The following is an 18,606-nucleotide window of genomic DNA, read 5'->3' as shown; positions in this document are numbered from 1 at the left end:
TTTCTGCTCCCCTTTCAAGTTGAATTCTTTCTTATGGTTTGTCTTCCCACTTTTGAGTCTGCATTATTTTTTTCTCCTCTTGTTGTTTTTGTCTCTTGCTTTGCTATCTTTCCACTCAGACACTCCTGAGGAAAATCCGTACCACCCTACATACAGCTTTCCCGAACTTCCTGAATGCCAGCAGAAAAGACAAGGTATCCCGCGTGCGTGGGTCTGCGTGTGTGCCTCTGTGTGTGTGTGTGTGTGTCTGTGTGTGTGTGTGTGTGTGTGTGTCTCTGGGTGTGTGTCTCTGTGTGTGCGCATCTGGGTGTGTGTCTCTGTGTGTGCGCATCTGGGTGTGTGTCTCTGTGTGTGCGCATCTGCTTGTGTGTCTGAATTTGTGGGAGTGTCTGCGGGCATGCCTGCGTGTGTGCATCTCAATGCGTGTGTATGCATGCATGCATGTGTCTGTCTACATGTGTGGGAGTGTCTGCAGATACTTGCGTGCGCTCGTGCATATGCTTGTATCTGTGAGGCTGCATGAATGTGCATGGGTGCGTCTGGCTGCGTGGGTGGGTGCGTGTGGCTGCGTGGGTCTGGGTGGGTATGTCTGGCTGCGTGGGTGGGTACGTCTGGCTGCGTGGGTGGGTACGTCTGGCTGCGTGGGTGTGTGAGTGTGTGTGTGGGAGAGAGTGTGTGTGAGATGCTGTTGAGTGTTTAAAATCTGTTGAACCCACAATTGTTCCAAGTTGCTTTTCAGTTTAATGTTAAATGTTTAAAGGTTTGCTGTCAGATCTTTGCTTGTTCAAGGTTTGCCCGTGGGATTACGCATCTAATCTCCAACTCTCCATTGAAATGGAGGAATGGGAGATGGTTAAATCCGGCAGTAACATTTGCCTGGTTATGTAAGGAGCTTCCTCAGTGTATTTGTTGATTGAGGCGGCGACTCGGTCAATCTTGGATAGGTGACTGAATCAGCAGGGATGTGGAAGGTGGGTGGACCCACGGGATCAGTTTATGAAGAGGAGGAACATGAACTGGATGGGATGAATTGCCTTTTGCAGTGCTGTTGTTTCTGGGTCCTTCTATATTTACCCATTACCCCTGCCCGTAAAAAACAGAAACCGGTCAAAATCGGGAGCTGCCGAGGAGTTTGGGGAGGAGATTTGGTGTGGGTGAGATATTTGTACCTGGATTTCCTGAGGCCGCTGCAGCTACGGTTGGGGCTTCACATTCATGGGTGCGGGCATTGTTGGAAAGGCAGACCTTTGTTGGCCATCCCTTAATTGCCCTTGAACTGAGCGGTTTGCCGGGCCATTTCGGAGGGCATTAAAGAGTCAACCACATTGCCATGGGTCTGGTGTCACATGTAGGCCGGACCAGGTAAGGACGGCAGATCTCCTTCCCTGAAGGGACAATCCAGTCACCGAAGACGAGATTTTTCCCCCTCGATTTTATTTAATGAATTGAATTCCAGTTCCCCAGCTGTCGATATGGGATTTTTGGATTATTAGTCCAGACTTTGGGATTAGGGGTTCCAGTAACATCACCCCGACGTTACATTGTCAGCACGGTAGCACACGTGGATAGCACTGTGGCTTCACAGCGTCAGTGTCCCAGGTTCGATTCCCGGCTTGGGTCACTGTCCGTGCGGAGTTTGCACGTTCTCCCCGTGTCTGTGTGGGTTTCCTCCGGGTGCTCCGGTTTCCTCCCACAATCCAAAGACGTGCAGGTTAGGTGGATTGGCCATGGTAAATTGTCCAAAATAGGTTAGGAGGGGTTGTTGGGTTACGGGGATAGGGGGGAACGTGAGGGCTTAAGTGGGTCGGTGCAGACTCGATGGGCCGAATGGCCTCCTTCTGCACTGTATGTTCTATGTAAGTCAGAGTTGGAGCCAATAAATTTGGGATTGGGGAGGGAAAATAAAATAAATGGTAACGGGGGTACTGGTAGCCAGTGTTCCTCGCAATGCTCGCAATTCCTAGCAATGCTAGTGGCGGCTGCTGGCTATTGGACTTGGCTGTGATTCCTCCTGCAGTCAAATAGCCTGCTCCTGATCGGGAGGCAGGGGAAGGAGGGAGAGGTCTGTTTTTCAAGAGTTTCAACCTGCTTTTCTCCCCGCCACAGACGAGAATCCTTACCGACCCAGCTACACGTTTCCTGAGGCAACGCCCAGCCCCAAGTCTGAAGGTAACGGGGGCACAACGGGGTGTGCTGTCTACCCCACAGATTCCTTTTTTCATTTTGAAGTTCCCCCCCTCCCCGCCCCTCCTCCTTCCCTTGGACTTGGTTGAGTTGCTTTCAGAGGGAGCCGAAATGCTTCCCTATCCTTGCATCTAACAGCTGTGTTGTGATAATATTCTAACAAGTTCACGTGCCCCAGTGTAAATCGGTAATGTCTTGCTCGGTGAGGTGGGCTTTCACCCCGGGGGACTGCTACAACCCCCCGAGATGTACCGGAATGTGGCGACATTCTGTCCTGAACAGGTGCCGGAATGTGGCGACTAGGGGCTTTCCACAGTAACTTCATTTGAAGCCTACTTGTGACAATAAGCAATTTTTTTTTTTTTCAAACTCTGGGGATACCTGGGCCTGGCAACGAATTTCCTTTCCCGCTGCGCCCACCTTGTGCTTACGATTATATTTTGCAGCCCGAACTGCAGGGCAACTGTTTACAGTTCCCTCTACAGTTCGAGCTAAAGGCTCCCGACTCCATTTTGACACCTTCCTGGGAGGTATTCGTCACATGACCTCCCACCCCCAACTTCCTGCCTCCACCATTGGTCACTTCACCTGTCCGTCACCATGAAGGTCCATCTGCCCGCGCACCGATTTGAAAGAGTGTGGTCACTTCATTGGCCGATATTGTCTCCTCCTCCTCTCGGGACGTTAGTTGTTCACCTTGGTGGGGTTTGGCCTCGCTGGTCACTGTACGCCCCACACCTTGTCCACATGTCGACCTGGGGCAGTGTCTGACAGCAGAACAATCAACTGGGGAGGGCTTTGCAATTGAACCTCAGTCTGTGCTTGTTCAATATGGGGTCAGAGGGCCGACTGGAACACACACTCTGTACCTTCTGCAACCTGACCCCTGTCGTTGATATACTGAAGATAGCTCTTGGATAGGGAGATATACGTATCCTTGGAATCCCTGCAGTGCAGAAGGAGGCCATTTCGCACAGCGAGTCTGCGCTGACCCTACAAAAGACTCCTCCTGGGCCTACGGCGCTGAGGACCTGGGTTCGAATCCCGGCTCTGGGTCACTGTCTGTGTGGAGTTTGCACATCCTCCCCGTGTCTGCGTGGGTTTCACCCCCCACAACCCAAAGATGTGCAGGCTAGGTGGATTGGCCACACTAAATTGCCCCTTAATTGGGAAAAATAATTGGGTACTCTAAATTTATTAAAAAAAAAACAAAAAAAAAACAAAAGGCTCCTCCTCTGACTCCCACACCCCGGCCATATTAATTTAACCCCCCCCCCCCCCCCCACACCGCTTTGGAAAATACTCCCCCGAGGACATCAGTCCCGGTCCCGCCCAGGTGTAACCCGTCCAGTTTGTACAGGTCCCACCTCCAATGCCCCAAGAATCTGAAACCCTCCCCCTCGCACCATCTCTTCACGTATTCATCCGATATATCCTGCTGTTTCGACTCTGACTAGCACGAGGCACTGGTGGTAATCCTGAGATCACTCCCATTGAGGTCCAACTTCTCAAATTGCTTCCCAACTCCCTAAATTCTGATTTTAAGACCTCATCCCTTTTTATTAGTTATGTCATTGGTACCGATGAGCACCACGGCCACTGGTTGTTCACCCTCCCCCTCCAGAATGCCCTGTAACCGATCCGAGACATCCTTGACGCGAGCACCAGAGAGGCAACACACCATCCTGGAGTCTCGTTTGCGGCCACAGAAACGCCTATCTATTCTCCTGACAGTTGAATCCTCTTGCATTCCCACGCTCTTTACCCCTTCCCCTCCGCAGCAGAACCAACCCCGTGGTGCAACGAATTTGGCTGTTGCTGTTTTCCCCCCGAGGTTTCATTCCCCTCAGCAGTATCCAAAGTGGTACATCTGTTCTGCAGGGGTATGGCCACAGAACATAGTTACTTCGTTAACCCTCGGCAACTTTGAATTTGAAAACACAAGACTGTGGACCTCTCAGTGAGACAATAGCTGTCGGTCGTGTTCCGCATTCTCTGCACTGTTCAGGTCCAATCCCAGAGGCGTATTCGTTACGCGATTGACAAAGGGAAATTCGGAGGCTGTTGAAGTTCCACCAGTTTGGCAAGGTTCTTCCACGCAGCCATTTGGCTTCTTCCGCAGATTTTGGAGACCTTTTTCACTTTTTTAAACATTTCCTTCATCTTCCTGTCATTGAGTCACCCACTCCCTTGAGCCTCCTCCCGTCGATCATTAATAAATATGGGCGCAATTCTCCGCACTCACGACGGTGCGGAGAATAGCGGGGGTCGTAAATTTTTACGGCCACGCTAGTCCGACTCCCTCCCGCTATTCTCCCCCCCCCCACGCCCAACTCCCGACACGAATCGCTGCCGCCGTTTTTTACGGCCAGCAGCGATTCTCAGCTGGCCGATGGGCCGAATTCCAAGCCCTTTACGGCCATTTTTACGAATGCCAAACACACCTGGTCTGGCCGTTCGTAAAAACGGCCGTAAAGTCCCGATTTTGAAAACCATGGCACCCTGGGCACGGCCGTGGTACTGCCGTGCCAATCGGTGCCATGGGCCCGCATTCGGTGGGCACCGATCGCGGGCAGCGGGTCCGATTCCCGCGCACTCTTTGTCCTTCCGCCGCCCCGCTGTATCACTTCACGGGGCGGCTGAGGGGCATCCCGGCCCGCGCATGCGTGGGTTTTGCGCAAATGCGCGATGACGTCATCCGCGCATGCGCGGGTTGGAGTCTTCCAATCCGCGCATGCGCGGCTGACGTCATGTGACGCGTCAGCCGGCGCAAACTCTGGCAAGCGGGCTTAAGGAGTTCACGGCCGCGGCATACTAGCCCCGACCAGGGACCAGAATCGGTTCCCGGTCGGGGAGGGGGGGGGGGGCTGGCGTCAAACCCGCCCGGATTTGACGCCAGCCTTACGATTTCTCCCTGTCTGGGAGAATCGCGCCCTATAACTTTAACCGCACATTCCCAGATAGACAGGAAGCAGCTACAGAGATGGGTGTATCTCAGTGGTATCACAGCGGAGCAATTTACACAGGATGCGATTCGTCTTTAAATCCCAGCTCTCTTGGTGGAGGTTCTGCTTGAGAGGTATTGCTGTACGAGGTTGGCAGAGGAACTTGAATGGGTGTAAATTGAGAGAGGTGGATACTCAGCGAGGCCTTGGTGTCCTCGTGGTGCATCAGTCCGTGCTCGGGTACAGCAGGCAGCAAAGAAGGCAAAGGTTGGCCCACATAGCGAGAGGATTTGAGTATAGGAATAGGGATGTCTTACTGCAATTGTATAGGGCATTGGTGAGGACACACCGGGAGTATTATGTGCTGTTTTGGTGTCCTTATCTGAGGAAGGATGTTCTTGCTATGGAGGGAGGTCAGCGAAGGTTTACCAGGCTGATTCCTGTGATGGTGGGACTGTCATAGGAGGAGAGACTGTCAGTTGGGATTATATTCATTGGAGTTTATAGAGGGGACCTCATAGAAACTTATAAAATTCTAACAGGATTAGACAGGATAGATTCAGAAAGAATATTCCCGATGGTGGGGCAGTCCAGAACTATAGTTTGAGGATAAGGGGCAAACCTTTTAGGACTGAGGTGAGGAGAAATTCTTCACCCAGAGAGTGGTGAATCTGAGGAATTCACTACCACAGAGAGTAGTTGAGGCCATTGTGAGGGCACTGTAGTTAGCACTGCTGCCTCATGGCTCCAGGGTCCCAGGTTCAATTCCTGCCTCGGATTACCATCAGTGTGGAGTCTGCACGTCCTCCCCGTGTGTGCGTGGGTTTCCTCCGGGTGCTCCGGTTTCCTCCCACAGTCCAAAGATGTGCAGGTTAGGTGGATTGGCCATGCTAAATTGCCCTTAGTGTCCAAAATTGTTAGATGGGCTGCACGGTAGTACAGTGATTAGCACAGTTGCTTCACGGCTCCAGGGTCCCAGGTTCGATTCCGGCTGGGTCGTTGTCAGAACATAGAACATACAGTACAGAAGGAGGCCATTCGGCCCGTCAAGTCTGCACCGACCCACTTAAGCCCTCGCTTCCACCCTATCCCCATAACCCAATAACCCCTCCTAACCTTTTTAGGACACTACGGGCAATTTAGCATGGCCAATCCACCTAACCTGCACGTCTTTGTACTGTGGGAGGAAACCGGAGCACCCGGAGGAAACCCACGCAGACACGGGGAGGACGTGCAGACACCGCACAGTGACCCAGCGGGGAATCGAACCTGGGGCCCTGGCGCTGTGAAGCCACAGTGCTATCCACTTGTGCTGTCTGTGCAGTCTGTGCAGAGTCTGCACGTTCTCCCCGTGTGTGCCTGGGTTTCCTCCGGGTGCTCCAGTTTCCTCTCACAGTCTAATGATATGTGGGTTAGGTGGATTGGCCATGCTAAATTGCCCTTAATGTCCAAAAAATGTTAAGTGGGGGTTACTGGGTTACGGGGAATGGGTAGATACGAGGCCTTCAGTACGGTGCTCTTTGTAAGGGCCGGTGCAGACACAATGGGCCGAATGGCGTCCTTCTGCGTTGTAAATTCTATGAAATCTATCAAAACATTGTGTAATTTCAAGAAGGAATTAGATGGAGCTCTTGGAGCTAAAGGGAGTAAGAGATATGGGGGGAAGGCGGGATGAGGGTATTGAACTTGATGATCAGCCATGATGATAATGAATGGGGGAGCAGGCTCGAAGGGCCTAATGGCCTCCTCCTGCTTCTATTTTCTATGCGTCTATGAATGCTAAGCTATGCTGTATAAGGTTGGCCAAATACTTTGGAGCAACGTTAAGCTTTTTGTTAGCTTTGTAGTTCTCGGAACGTGCAATGAAGCTTAGCGAGGACCATGTTCCATTCATGCGAGTGAGTGGCTGGGTTGGTCTCGGTGACTTAGAAACATAGAACAGTACAGCACAGAACAGGCCCTTCGGCCCTCGATGTTGTGCCGAGCATTGTCTGAAACCAAGATCAAGCTATACCACTCCCTGTCATTCTGGTGTGCTCCATGTGCCTATCCAACAACCGCTTGAAAGTTTCAAAAGTGTCCAACTTCCCTTCCCTTCCCCGTTTCATTTTAATTCTCCAGGTTTTGACGGAATTAGTTCCCCTGCTTGGAAACATGAGCTTCAGCCCAAATAGAACAGTACAGCACAGTACAGGCCCTTCAGCCCACAATGTTGTGCCAACCATTTATCCTAATCGAAGATCAACCTAACCTACACCCCTTCAATTTACTGCTGTCCATGTGCCTGTCTAAGAGTCGCTTGAATGACCCTAATGACTCTGACTCCACCACCTCTGCTGGCAGTGCATTCCACACACCCACCACTCTGTGTAAAGAACCGACCTCTGACATCCCCCCTCTACCTTCCTCCAATCACCTTAAAATGATGTCCCCTCCTGACAGCCATTTCCGCCCTAGGGAAAAGTCTCTGGCGATACACTATCCATGCCTCTCATCATAGCAAGCTCTCAACCATCAGATCAGACCGGGATAAGGTTAGATTGTGTGTTTTACACCAACCTTGATTTACCAATCCATATTCCGGGATCATTTTGCGCCTCCACTGGTGGTTTCATGGATTTCGGCGCCACAGGGGAAGGGCGGGGTGGCGGGGCGGTTTGGTGGGGGGTGGGGGGGGGGGGGGGGGGCGCCCTGTGCCTGACACCCCCGACGCTGGCCTGGGAAAGGAAAGCCTGGGTTTGGTTTGCAACCCCCTGTTTGAATGTGTATGTATGCGGACAATGAGGGGAGGATCGCCCATGACTGAGGTCCCTGCCAGCCGAATAGCCGCCTCTCACATGTGGAGTGCTCACTTTGGTGCTGCACCGGAGCACTGTCGAGCTGAATCCGGGGAGACCCCCTTGGCCTTGGGAGAGAGGGTGGGCCAAGTATTTCTGTGAGGGCTCCAGCTTTAGAACAACTCTCCGCTCTCGTCCTTCAGTGCGATTTCATTTTGGCTTTGCCAGACGACTGTTCCTTCTTTTCATTTTGCTGCTGCTTGTTCTCATCATCCATCTTAGTTCCTTCTTTCCGTTTCTTCCGTAGGAAAGATCACTTATGTCCCAACCTATGTCTTCTCAGAGGTTGCTCAGAGAGAGATTCTCGAAGGTATCTTTATCTCCCCGTTTTCCTGCATAACCTCCCTACTCTTGCACTCTATGCCTCTATTAATACAGTCCAGTGTGCCTCGTGCGCCTCTGGAGTCTTCCCTCTGTCATTCCCTTTGCTTTGTAATCAGCAGCTCTTGTGTCAATGCCACGTGGCTCTCGGCCGTGAGGGGGGTGGGGGGGGGGGGGGGGGTGCTTCAGTCACCTGGAGAGGCCAGGTGGAGCTAGGGGAGCTCTCCTAAGAGTAGAGGAGTTTGAGGGCAGATTTAATCGAGGTGTTCAAAACCGTGGGGGGTGAAGTGGATGGGGAGGGACTGTTTCCACTGACGAAGAGAGTCGCTAACCAAGAGGACAGTACTCCCAGAGTGGATAGTCGGAAGCTTTTTCCCAGGGAAAAAGTAATTGAAGAGTCAATTACTCGGGGACATAGGTTTAAGGTGCGAGGGGCAAAGTTTAGAGGAGATGTGCGAGGGAAGCTTTTTACACAGAGCGTCCCTGGAACTCGCTGCCGGAGGAGGTGGTGGAAGCAGGGACGATAGGGACGTTTAAGGGGTGTCTTGACAAATACATGAATAGGATGGTAATAGAAAACATAGAACATTACAGCGCAGTACAGGCCCTTCGGCCCTCGATGTTGCGCCGTCCTGTGAAACCCTTCTAAAGTCCCTCCGCACTACTATAGAATATTACAGCAAACATTACAGACCCCGGAAGTGGCGAAGGTTTTAGTTTAGACGGGTAGCATGGTCGGCACAGGCTTGGAGGGCCGAAGGGCCTGTTCCTGTGCTGTACTTTTTTTTGATGTAGAGATGCCGGCGTTGGACTGGGGTGAGCACAGTAAGAAGTCTTACAACACCAGGTTAAAGTCCAACAGGTTTGTTTCAAATCACTAACTTTCGGAGCGCTGCTCCTTCATCTTACCTGATGCTCCGAAAGCAAGTGATTCGAAACAAACCTATTGGACTCTAACCTGGTGTTGTAAGACTTCTTACTGTACTTTTCTTTGATTTTGGTGACACAGATGTAAGGGGGAAAAAAACAGATGGGAGATGAGGGGGCCATTTTACGCAGCAGGTTGTTGCGATCTGGATGAGAGTGGATGTGAATACATTCAATGCTGAGTTTAGCTGAAAATTTGTTGAAAACCATTCAACAGAATGTTAGTAACTGAGGAAGACAGCGGTAGGGGAACAGGGATTTAATTTAAACTAATGTACGATAGTCGGCCCAGGTTCAGTAAGACTCCACAATCCAGTTGGGACAACTGGCAACTCTAGGCCCCGTTTGGGCCGGCTTTAATGTATAGATCTCAATGAGCTCCGTACCTGGGGAGCTCATACTCCACGAGCACCACGGGGAGATCGATAATTGTTTCCCCGCGGTCCTCAGGGTTGTGGCTTTAATATAAATAATCTTTATTCTAGCACAGACGTAAGTAGGCAAGAGAAGGCCAGATGGGTAATTTCCCGAAGAGGTGCTTGATGGGAAAGCTCCAGCTCTGGGAGGGCACGTTCTGGAAGTTTCTGGAGACTCCCAACACAAGCTGACTGTTTAGTCCAACATTGGTCAACCCCATAAAGGTCCGGCTTTGTAGATCAGGCCACGTGTTCAGACGATTTGCACTCATTTCGCAGATTACCAATCGAGTGCAAGTTACCCTGAAGCTAAGTGCAAGGAGTGAGGTCCATGGAGCATCGAGACACCAATTAGACGGGGAATGTGTGAAACATTGAATGTTAGTGAGGTTGATCTTCTCCTCTCGTGTGCTTTCCTTGTAGATGAAGACTTGGAGTATTATTCCCCACGTTACCATTACTCTGAAGACAGTGAGTATCACCTTTTTGTCTAAACCTAGGTTGGGCAGCACGGTAGCACAGTGGTTAGCACAATTGCTTCACAGCTCCAGGGTCCCAGGTTCGATTCCCGGCTTGGGTCACTGTCTGTGTGGAGTCTGCACGTTCTCCCCATGTGTGCATGGGTTTCCTCCGGGTGCTCCTGTTTCCTCCCAGAGTCCAAAGATGTGCAGGTTAGGTGGATTGGCCATGATAAATTGCCCTTAGTGTCCAAAATTGCCCTTAGTGTTGGGTGGGGTTACTGGGTTATGGGGATAGGGTGAGGGTGTGGGCTTGGGTAGGGGGCTCTTTCCAAGAGCCGGTGCAGACTCGATGGGCTGAATGGCCTCCTTCTGCACTGTAAATTCTATGAAAAACTGGGTGAGGCCATTCAGCCCCTCGCGCATGTCCCACCATTTGGTAAAATCACGGCAGGTCTAAATAATCCCTTCGTATAATTACAAGGTTATAATTAGTTTATTGCACATCAAGGGGATTGTTTTAACTTGGTCACTCCATCGGCAAACTGATAGAACCGGGAACAACACTGCCCAATGTTACTTGCTTTTGCAGCTGACATTGGGGGAGTTGCAAAACTGCAGTTCCACCCAATCCCGGGGTTTCAATCGATTTAAGGTGGAATTGATCCGATAACTGTGAGGGAGGCATCGAGCCTGCTGCGGACAAAAATAAATCAAGGGAGAGGCTTTTCTGATTGATTTAGATAACCATATTGGTTTGCTGGAAGCGGCCAATCTAGCCAATTTGAACCAATCGCATCTATCACTATAATTTCTTGAATGGCTCCAATCGATTTTGCTCGGTGGCACAGTGGTTAGCGCTGCTGCCTCACAGCGCCAGGCACCCGGGTTCACAATCCCGGCCGTCGGTGACTGTCTGTGCGGAGTCTGCGCTTTCTCCCCATGTCTGCGTGGGTTTCCTCCGGGGGCTCCGGATTCGTCCCACAGTCCCGCAAACACGGGGAGAACGTGCAGACTCCACACAGTCACCCGAAACTGGAATCACACCCGGGTCCCTGGCACTCTGAGGCAGCAGTGCTAACCACCGTGCCACCCTGGTTCCCATTAACTTTTAGTTTTACTTCCTTGTCTCCATTCGGCACCGATTCCCTGCTGTGCCATGATTCCGTGGTCCCATGCGGCCAGGCCAGGATTATTTATTTGTGTCAAATTAACATAGTTCTGTAATAGAGCCACCTCTCTCTCTGTCTCTCTCTCGCCCTCCCTCGAGGAGCCATGACCTCCTTATTTACAGTGATTGTCCAAAATTAGTTATCTCATTCGACTAACTAATTCTGTTAAAGTGCGATGCAATCTTATCGAGCATGTGCTCCAGTGGAATGCTGCAGAGTTTAGTCTGTGTGGCTGTCCTCATTTGTGAGCTTAACCATTGAGACCAGTTAACTCGGGTCAGAGATACAACTTATTAAGAGGGGGTAATTACTGCTGAGGGGGTAATTACTGCTGAGGGGATAATTACTGCTGAGGGGGTAATTACTGCTGGACTTGTTTCTCTAACTGATTCCGTCTACCCTCCGCAGTGAAAAGTCAGACTTTTGTGCCTCGCTCCAAAAGTGCAGGAGACACCATTGACTCTGAGCTCGTCGAGCGGAGATCAGCTACCTTGCCTCTGCCTACCCGGTCTTCATCATTAAAACCACTCTCCGGAAGGTAAGAGTCTGTAATGTCGCTTCTATCTTTACGTGACCCCCCCCGACCCTGCTCGGTTGGGCAGCACTCTCCACTCTTGAGTCAGCACATTAAGGGTTCAAATGCTAGCCTGACACCGGTGCAACGCTGAAGACGTACCGCATTGTCTGAAGTATTATCTTTCGATTGAGACGTTTCAACTGAGGGACCTGCTGGCCCTCTCGAGCAGATGGAGCAGGCCTGAGGCCTATTTGAAGAGGCCCTCTCTCGTGGCCTGGCCATTGCTTATCCTTCAACCAACGTCACGAAAACAGATGATTTGTCGCGTTGCTGTTTATTCAATCCTGCAGTGCTTAAATTGGTTAGGAACAGTAGTAGGCCATTCAGCCCCTCGAGCCTATCCTGCCATTCAATGAGCTGATTTATGGCCTAACTCCTGTCTTCGGCCCATATCCCTTAATATCCTTTGCTTAACAAAAATTTAGTTACCTCAGATTTAAAATAAACAATTGATGGAACATCAATTCCCGTTTGTGGGAGAGAGTTCCAGACCTCTCCCACCCAGATGCCTTTTCCCACATTTACAACCCTTCAAGAATACTTCATTGCCTGACTGTAAAACTCTGTCCTGATATAATGAAAGGCACTATACAAATGCAAGTGTGTCCATTGTTAAAGTCTGTAAATCTAAGGTTTGCCAGGATGTTGTCTGGTCTGGAGGGTGTTAGCTATGCTGAATAGACTCGGACTGTTTTCATTAGAGCGACGGAGGTTGAGGGGGTGACCTGATAGAGGTCTACAAGATTATGAGAGACATGGGCAGGCCCTCTTTCCCAGGGTGGAGGGGTGAGTCACCTGGGGGCACAGGTTTAAGGTCCATGGGGCAAAGTTTAGAGGAGATGTGCGATGCTGGTCTTTTACACAGAGGGTGGTGAGTGCCTGGAACATGTTGCCAGGGGAGGTTGTGGAAGCATTACATTAACGATGTTCAAAAGGCATCTCAACAAATACATGGAGAGGATGGGTATAGAGGGATATGGCACTAGTGTTATGGCCAGGGTTTAGAAAACTACAAAGTATATTATGGAGATCACCTGACCTCTAACTGTTTGGTGATTTGGCTAGGATGAGCATAAGAGCCTGCCTTACCGGTGTTATTCAACAGACTTCTTAGGCGCTTTTAATCAAAAAAATAAGCTTTATTCTAAGAATATAGTTAACATTTGTATAAACACACGCAGCAAGAATTTTTATCAATTACAAACATAAAGGCCCCACACAGCTACAGGAATCTATGTATAATGCTTAATGATTTCCCCCTTAACTGTTCCAATTCAATAACAAAATCCAAGTAAAACCAGGAACCACTTTCCAAAGGTGTGGCCCAGCACAGGGCACTCTTACTGATATAAGACTTGTTAGTGATACTCTGTTCCCCTTTTCAAACAGCCGGTTTTAATTCCTCCCAGAAAGCAATTATCTCTTTGAAGTTACCAAGCAGTCTGGAAACAGCTTTTAAAATGAAGATAGAAAAAGACACGTCTTTCAACCTGTGCAGTTCAAACCAGTCCAAAAGCTCAAAGGAAAAGTTAAAAACTCCCAGAGCCACAGCCCAGCTCCGCCCACACCCATGACATCACTGAAGCCATGTGATAAGATGAAACCTTTCTTAAAGGGACACTCGCATGACACAAGGAAATGCTGAGGGTTTTGGCCAAGGGTGGTAGCATGACTGGTACAGGCTTGGAGGGCCGAAGGGCCTGTTCCTGTGCTGTATTGTTCTTTGTTCTGAGCTCCACCCATAATTGTAGAACCACATTTAGCTCTTCCTCACTCGTACATTTCAAATGACGTTTTTATACTTGGAATGGCATGCAACCTTTTTGCTGACGGTTTTATAAGAAGTGATACGAGGATAAAATGTCGAGCGACAACACAGCCCTTCAGAGACTGCCCCTCGACATAGTGAAACACCCCAAGGCAGTAGGGGTTCTGAATGGCCTGTCTGTGTGCAGTAAATGCTATGAGATGTTAAGTCCTAATTTCAAGGATCATCTCCAAATGGTGTGCAAGGGTTTACGGTTGAACTTTTTTTCTTCTCCCTCCCCCCTCTCCAGGAATGACTGGGGACCCCTCGACAAGAAAGCGGACACGCGGCAATATCGCGCAGAACCGAAAAGCATTTTTGATTATGAGCCAGGAAAATCTTCAGTACTTGCCCACGAGAAAACGGTACTTTGCCAAGCATGGCCGATCCCTGCCTCTGAATCTCGATGCTTATATCTAACGCCTGTTTCGCTGTCTAACCCGATGCCAAATTTCGAGCTCGCTTCGTTGTCTGCATGTTTAGAGGGCGAAAGAAATGCCGGGGGCGGGATGGGGGTGGGAGATCCTGATTGGCTAAAGTGTCCTCGACCTCCATCCATCCGTTTAGCACAGGGCTAAATCGCTGGCTTTGAAAGCAGGCCAAGGCGGGCCAGCAGCACGGTTCAATTCCCGTACCAGCCTCCCCGAGCAGGCACCGGAATGTGGCGACTGGGGACTTTTCACAGTAACTTCATTTGAAGCCTACTCGTGACAATAAGCAATTTGCATTTCATAAAGGAACCCCGCCGATTGGTCAGTTTTGGTCATCGGGGCACACATTCAGCCAATCATAAATTGAGATACAAAAGCAAAATACTGTGGATGCTGGAAATCAGAGATAAAGGCAGAACACACTGCAAAATAAAAATTCCCAGACCCTCCTGTGGATAGACCTATCAGGTGACAACCTCCTGTGGATAGACCTATCAGGTGAAACACTTCTCTTAATTTTCATTGGCTTACAAAGACCACCAATGAACGGTCAGCGGCGGTCTCAAAACAGCCAATCGAATGCCTGAAAATGTTCCTGCCAACAGAGTGGTCATTTTGATCTCCCCACTCTTCATTTAAATTACTTAAAAATGACCATTATTATCACAAATGTCAAATTCTGAAGGAAATCTCCCCAAACTTGCCAACAAACCCGTCTACGGGCACCCAATGAGCATGGCGTGTCTGTACAGATCCCTACTGCCTGTCATTTGTCCTTTCGTGCAAGTCCAGATTGTTCATTCACCTGGGCCGGGAAGGTTTTGGCGTCTTGAGATGGGGCCAGCAGCTTTGGCACGGGGCACGGCACAGGGTGGGGGGGGGAACGGAATTCTCTCAATCGGGGCCCATCGGAAAAAAATCGACAATCCAAAAACTGCCAGTGAGACGTCCACCATCTTCCGTTTGTCGATTTCAGGCAGAAGGAAGATGGCTAAAAATTCCAGCAGACTGGAAAAAACAGGGGGGGGGGGCGTGATTCTCCCAGCCCCGCACCAGGCCAGAGAATCGCGATTCTCCGAGGTGTGGCGAATCAGCGCCATTTGCGCCGGCGCGTTTGGTCATGGGCTGCTGTACGCGTCGGGGCCGCCGAATGGGCCAAGCGCCGGTGCCGTCTACACCTGGTCACTGCCGGCAGGAACTCTGAGGTCGGAGGGCGGCCTGTGGGGGGGTGGGGCTCCGTCCCCGGGGGGTCTCCGCCTCGGATGGGGTCTGGCCCGTGATCGGGGCCCACCGATTGGCGGGCCGTCCTCTTCACCCCCTCCCCCCACCCCCCCCCGGGCCTACTTTCTTGCGCATCCGGCCCCAGAAGCCCTGCGTCGGGGCTGGAGGGTTCAGTAAGGCCACCGCGCATGCGCGGGTTGGTGCCGCCCCCAGTGCACGTCAGGAAGTGAGGCTGGAGCGGCGTGAACCACTCCAGCGCTGTGCTGGCCCCCTGTGGGGGTCAGAATCGCAACTGCCCGCGCCTGTATCACGCCGTCGTGAAACGCGACTGGGCACTCTGTCCCGCGCTCGGAGAATCGCGCCCGGGATCCTCCCAGGCTGAGCCCCGTGCTGTCGTGGGCGTTAACCTTTAACCTGATGTCCTCATTGCCAGGGGCAGACTGCAGGGCCAGTTTTATAACCTCAAACTGCTGTCGTTACAACAGCACCTGCCTCTCGGCCCGCTAGGTTTCTCCAAACCTTCGGAGGATCTCACTCCAGTTTGTTCAAACGTCAAACAAAACTCCTTACTGAGAACCATAAGTCCCTCTGTATTGATCACTGCTGCAGCTACGGAATAGAACATAGAACATAGAACAGTAGAGCACAGAACAGGCCCTTCGGCCCTCGATGTTGTGCCGAGCAATGATCACCCTACTCAAACCCACGTATCCACCCTATACCCGTAACCCAACAACCCCCCCTTAACCTTACTTTTTAGGACACTACGGGCAATTTAGCATGGCCAATCCACCTAACCCGCACATCTTTGGACTGTGGGAGGAAACCGGAGCACCCGGAGGAAACCCACGCAAACATGGGGAGGACGTGCAGACTCCGCACAGACAGTGACCCAGCCGGGAACCGAACCTGGGACCCTGGAGCTGTGAAGCATTTATGCTAACCACCATGCTACCGTGCTGCCACGGTGATCTATTTCTCCCCTTGAGAAACAAGATGACTGAATTGCATCAGATTTTATTTCTTTTTAAACTCACCAGTAGAAACTCGACGTGCCCCAGTTCCAGAATATAGCTCAAAGATCATGATTTCACGCGGAAAAATGATTTTGAACACATTTCGCACATCAAAAAAGTTTCAAAAATGCAACAAAAATCAAAAAATGCAAATAAGTTTCACATTTTTCAGATTCATTCAGTTCTAAATTCGACAAGGTCTCGTCAATAAGCAGCATTGTTAAAGATCAGATAGATTAACGAGGGCGCAGGGCTGGATGTGAAGCACTTGGAGCCAATGAAGTGACTATAATTCTGAAACTTTGACCATCAGAGGGGAGACAGTTTGACTTGTATTATCTTTCCCTGCTCGCTGCTTGTGGATGTTGGTGCTGAAAGTGGACTCTGAGGATTTTCTTGAATGCTTTCACTCATGTCCTAGTGATGAATCACCAGCCCCTGTTTTGCATGGAATGCATACAGACAAAAGAATCTCTTTGTCTCATACTTTGCATCTTGTCCTGAATGAAAGCAGCACACACATTCCGAAGGCATCAGGGTGGGAAACTGTGAAACATAACCCCCTCCACCCCGTCACAAACACAGTTCCACACACACTGACTCTCACTGGGGTCCCACACACACTGACTCTCACTGGTGTCCCACACACACTGACTCTCACTGGGGTACGGGTCCCACACACACTGACTCTCACTGGGGTCCCACACACACTGACTCTCACTGGGGTCCCACACACACTGACTCTCACTGGGGTATGGGTCCCACACACACTGACTCTCACTGGGGTACGGGTCCCACACACACTGACTCTCACTGGGGTACAGGTCCCACACACACTGACTCTCGCTGGGGTACGGGTCCCACACACACTGACTCTCACTGGGGTACGGGTCCCACACACACTGACTCTCACTGGGGTATGGGTCCCACACACACTGACTCTCACTGGGGTACGGGTCCCACACACACTGACTCTCACTGGGGTACGGGTCCCACACACACTGACTCTCACTGGGGTACGGGTCCCACACACACTGACTCTCACTGGGGTCCCACACACACTGACTCTCACTGGGGTACGGGTCCCACACACTGACTCTCACTGGGGTCCCACACACACTGACTCTCACTGGGGTCCCACACACACTGACTCTCACTGGGGTCCCACACACACTGACTCTCACTGGGGTACGGGTCCCACACACACTGACTCTCACTGGGGTACGGGTCCCACACACACTGACTCTCACTGGGGTACAGTTCCACACACACTGACTCTCAATGGGGTACGGGTCCCACTCACACTGACTCTCACTGGGGTACGGGTCCCACACACTGACTCTCACTGGGGTACGGGTCCCTCACACACTGACTCTCACTGGGGTCCGGGTTCCACACACACTGACTCTCACTGGGGTACGGGTCCCACACACACTGACTCTCACTGGGGTACAGGGTCCCATACACACTGACTCTCACTGGGGTACGGGATCCACACACACTGACTCACTGGGGTACGGGTCCCACACACACTGACTCTCACTGGGGTCCCACACACACTGACTCTCACTGGGGTACAGTTCCACACACACTGACTCTCACTGGGGTACGGGTCCCACAAACTGACTCTCACTGGGGTACGGGTCCCAAACACACTGACTCTCACTGGGGTACGGGTCCCACACACACTGACTCTCACTGGGGTACGGGTCCCACACACACTGACTCTCACTGGGGTACGGGTCCCACACACACTGACTCTCACTGGGGTACAGTTCCACACACACTGACTCTCAATGGGGTACGGGTCCCACACACACTGACTCTCACTGGGGTACGGGTCCCACACACACTGACTCTCACTGGGGTACAGTTCCACACACACTGACTCTCACTGGGGGTCGGGTCCCACACACACTGACTCTCACTGGGGTACGGACCCACACACACACTCTCACTGGGGTAGAGTTCCACACACACTGACTCTCATTGGGATACAGTTCCACACACACTGACTCTCACTGGGGTGCGGATCCCACACACACTGACTCTCACTGGGGTACAGTTCCACACACACTGACTCTCATTGGGATACAGTTCCACACACACTGACTCTCACTGGGGTACGGGTCCCACACACACTGACTCTCACTGGGGTACGGGTCCCACACACACTGACTCTCACTGGGGTACAGTTCCACACACACTGACTCTCACTGGGGTATGGGTCCCACACACACTGACTCTCACTGGAGTACAGTTCCACACACACTGACTCTCACTGGGGTACGGAC

The 18,606-nt window shown here is 51.3% G+C and overlaps 1 protein-coding gene across 30 annotated transcripts in view; it reads left to right on the top strand.

Annotated features, from left to right (window-relative positions):
• Positions 1-18,606, top strand: part of LOC119956189 (sorbin and SH3 domain-containing protein 1-like) — a 108,037-nt gene that overhangs the window by 8,583 nt on the left and 80,848 nt on the right. For 14 of the 30 annotated variants that reach the window (XM_038783165.1, XM_038783166.1, XM_038783162.1 and 11 more), the window contains exons 4-9: positions 120-194; positions 2,107-2,169; positions 8,214-8,276; positions 10,054-10,101; positions 11,669-11,798; positions 13,895-14,009. In XM_038783165.1, the coding sequence (XP_038639093.1) occupies positions 120-194; positions 2,107-2,169; positions 8,214-8,276; positions 10,054-10,101; positions 11,669-11,798; positions 13,895-14,009 (494 nt within the window). The remainder of the gene's footprint in view (positions 1-119; positions 195-2,106; positions 2,170-8,213; positions 8,277-10,053; positions 10,102-11,668; positions 11,799-13,894; positions 14,010-18,606) is intronic. The other 16 variants (XM_038783168.1, XM_038783178.1, XM_038783174.1 and 13 more) reach the window with 6 other exon arrangements.

Source organism: Scyliorhinus canicula, chromosome 22 (genome assembly GCF_902713615.1).
Source record: "Scyliorhinus canicula chromosome 22, sScyCan1.1, whole genome shotgun sequence".
Lineage (NCBI taxonomy): Eukaryota > Metazoa > Chordata > Chondrichthyes > Carcharhiniformes > Scyliorhinidae > Scyliorhinus > Scyliorhinus canicula.
Note: the sequence above shows the minus strand (reverse complement) of the source record. Positions and strands in the feature narration are given on the sequence as shown.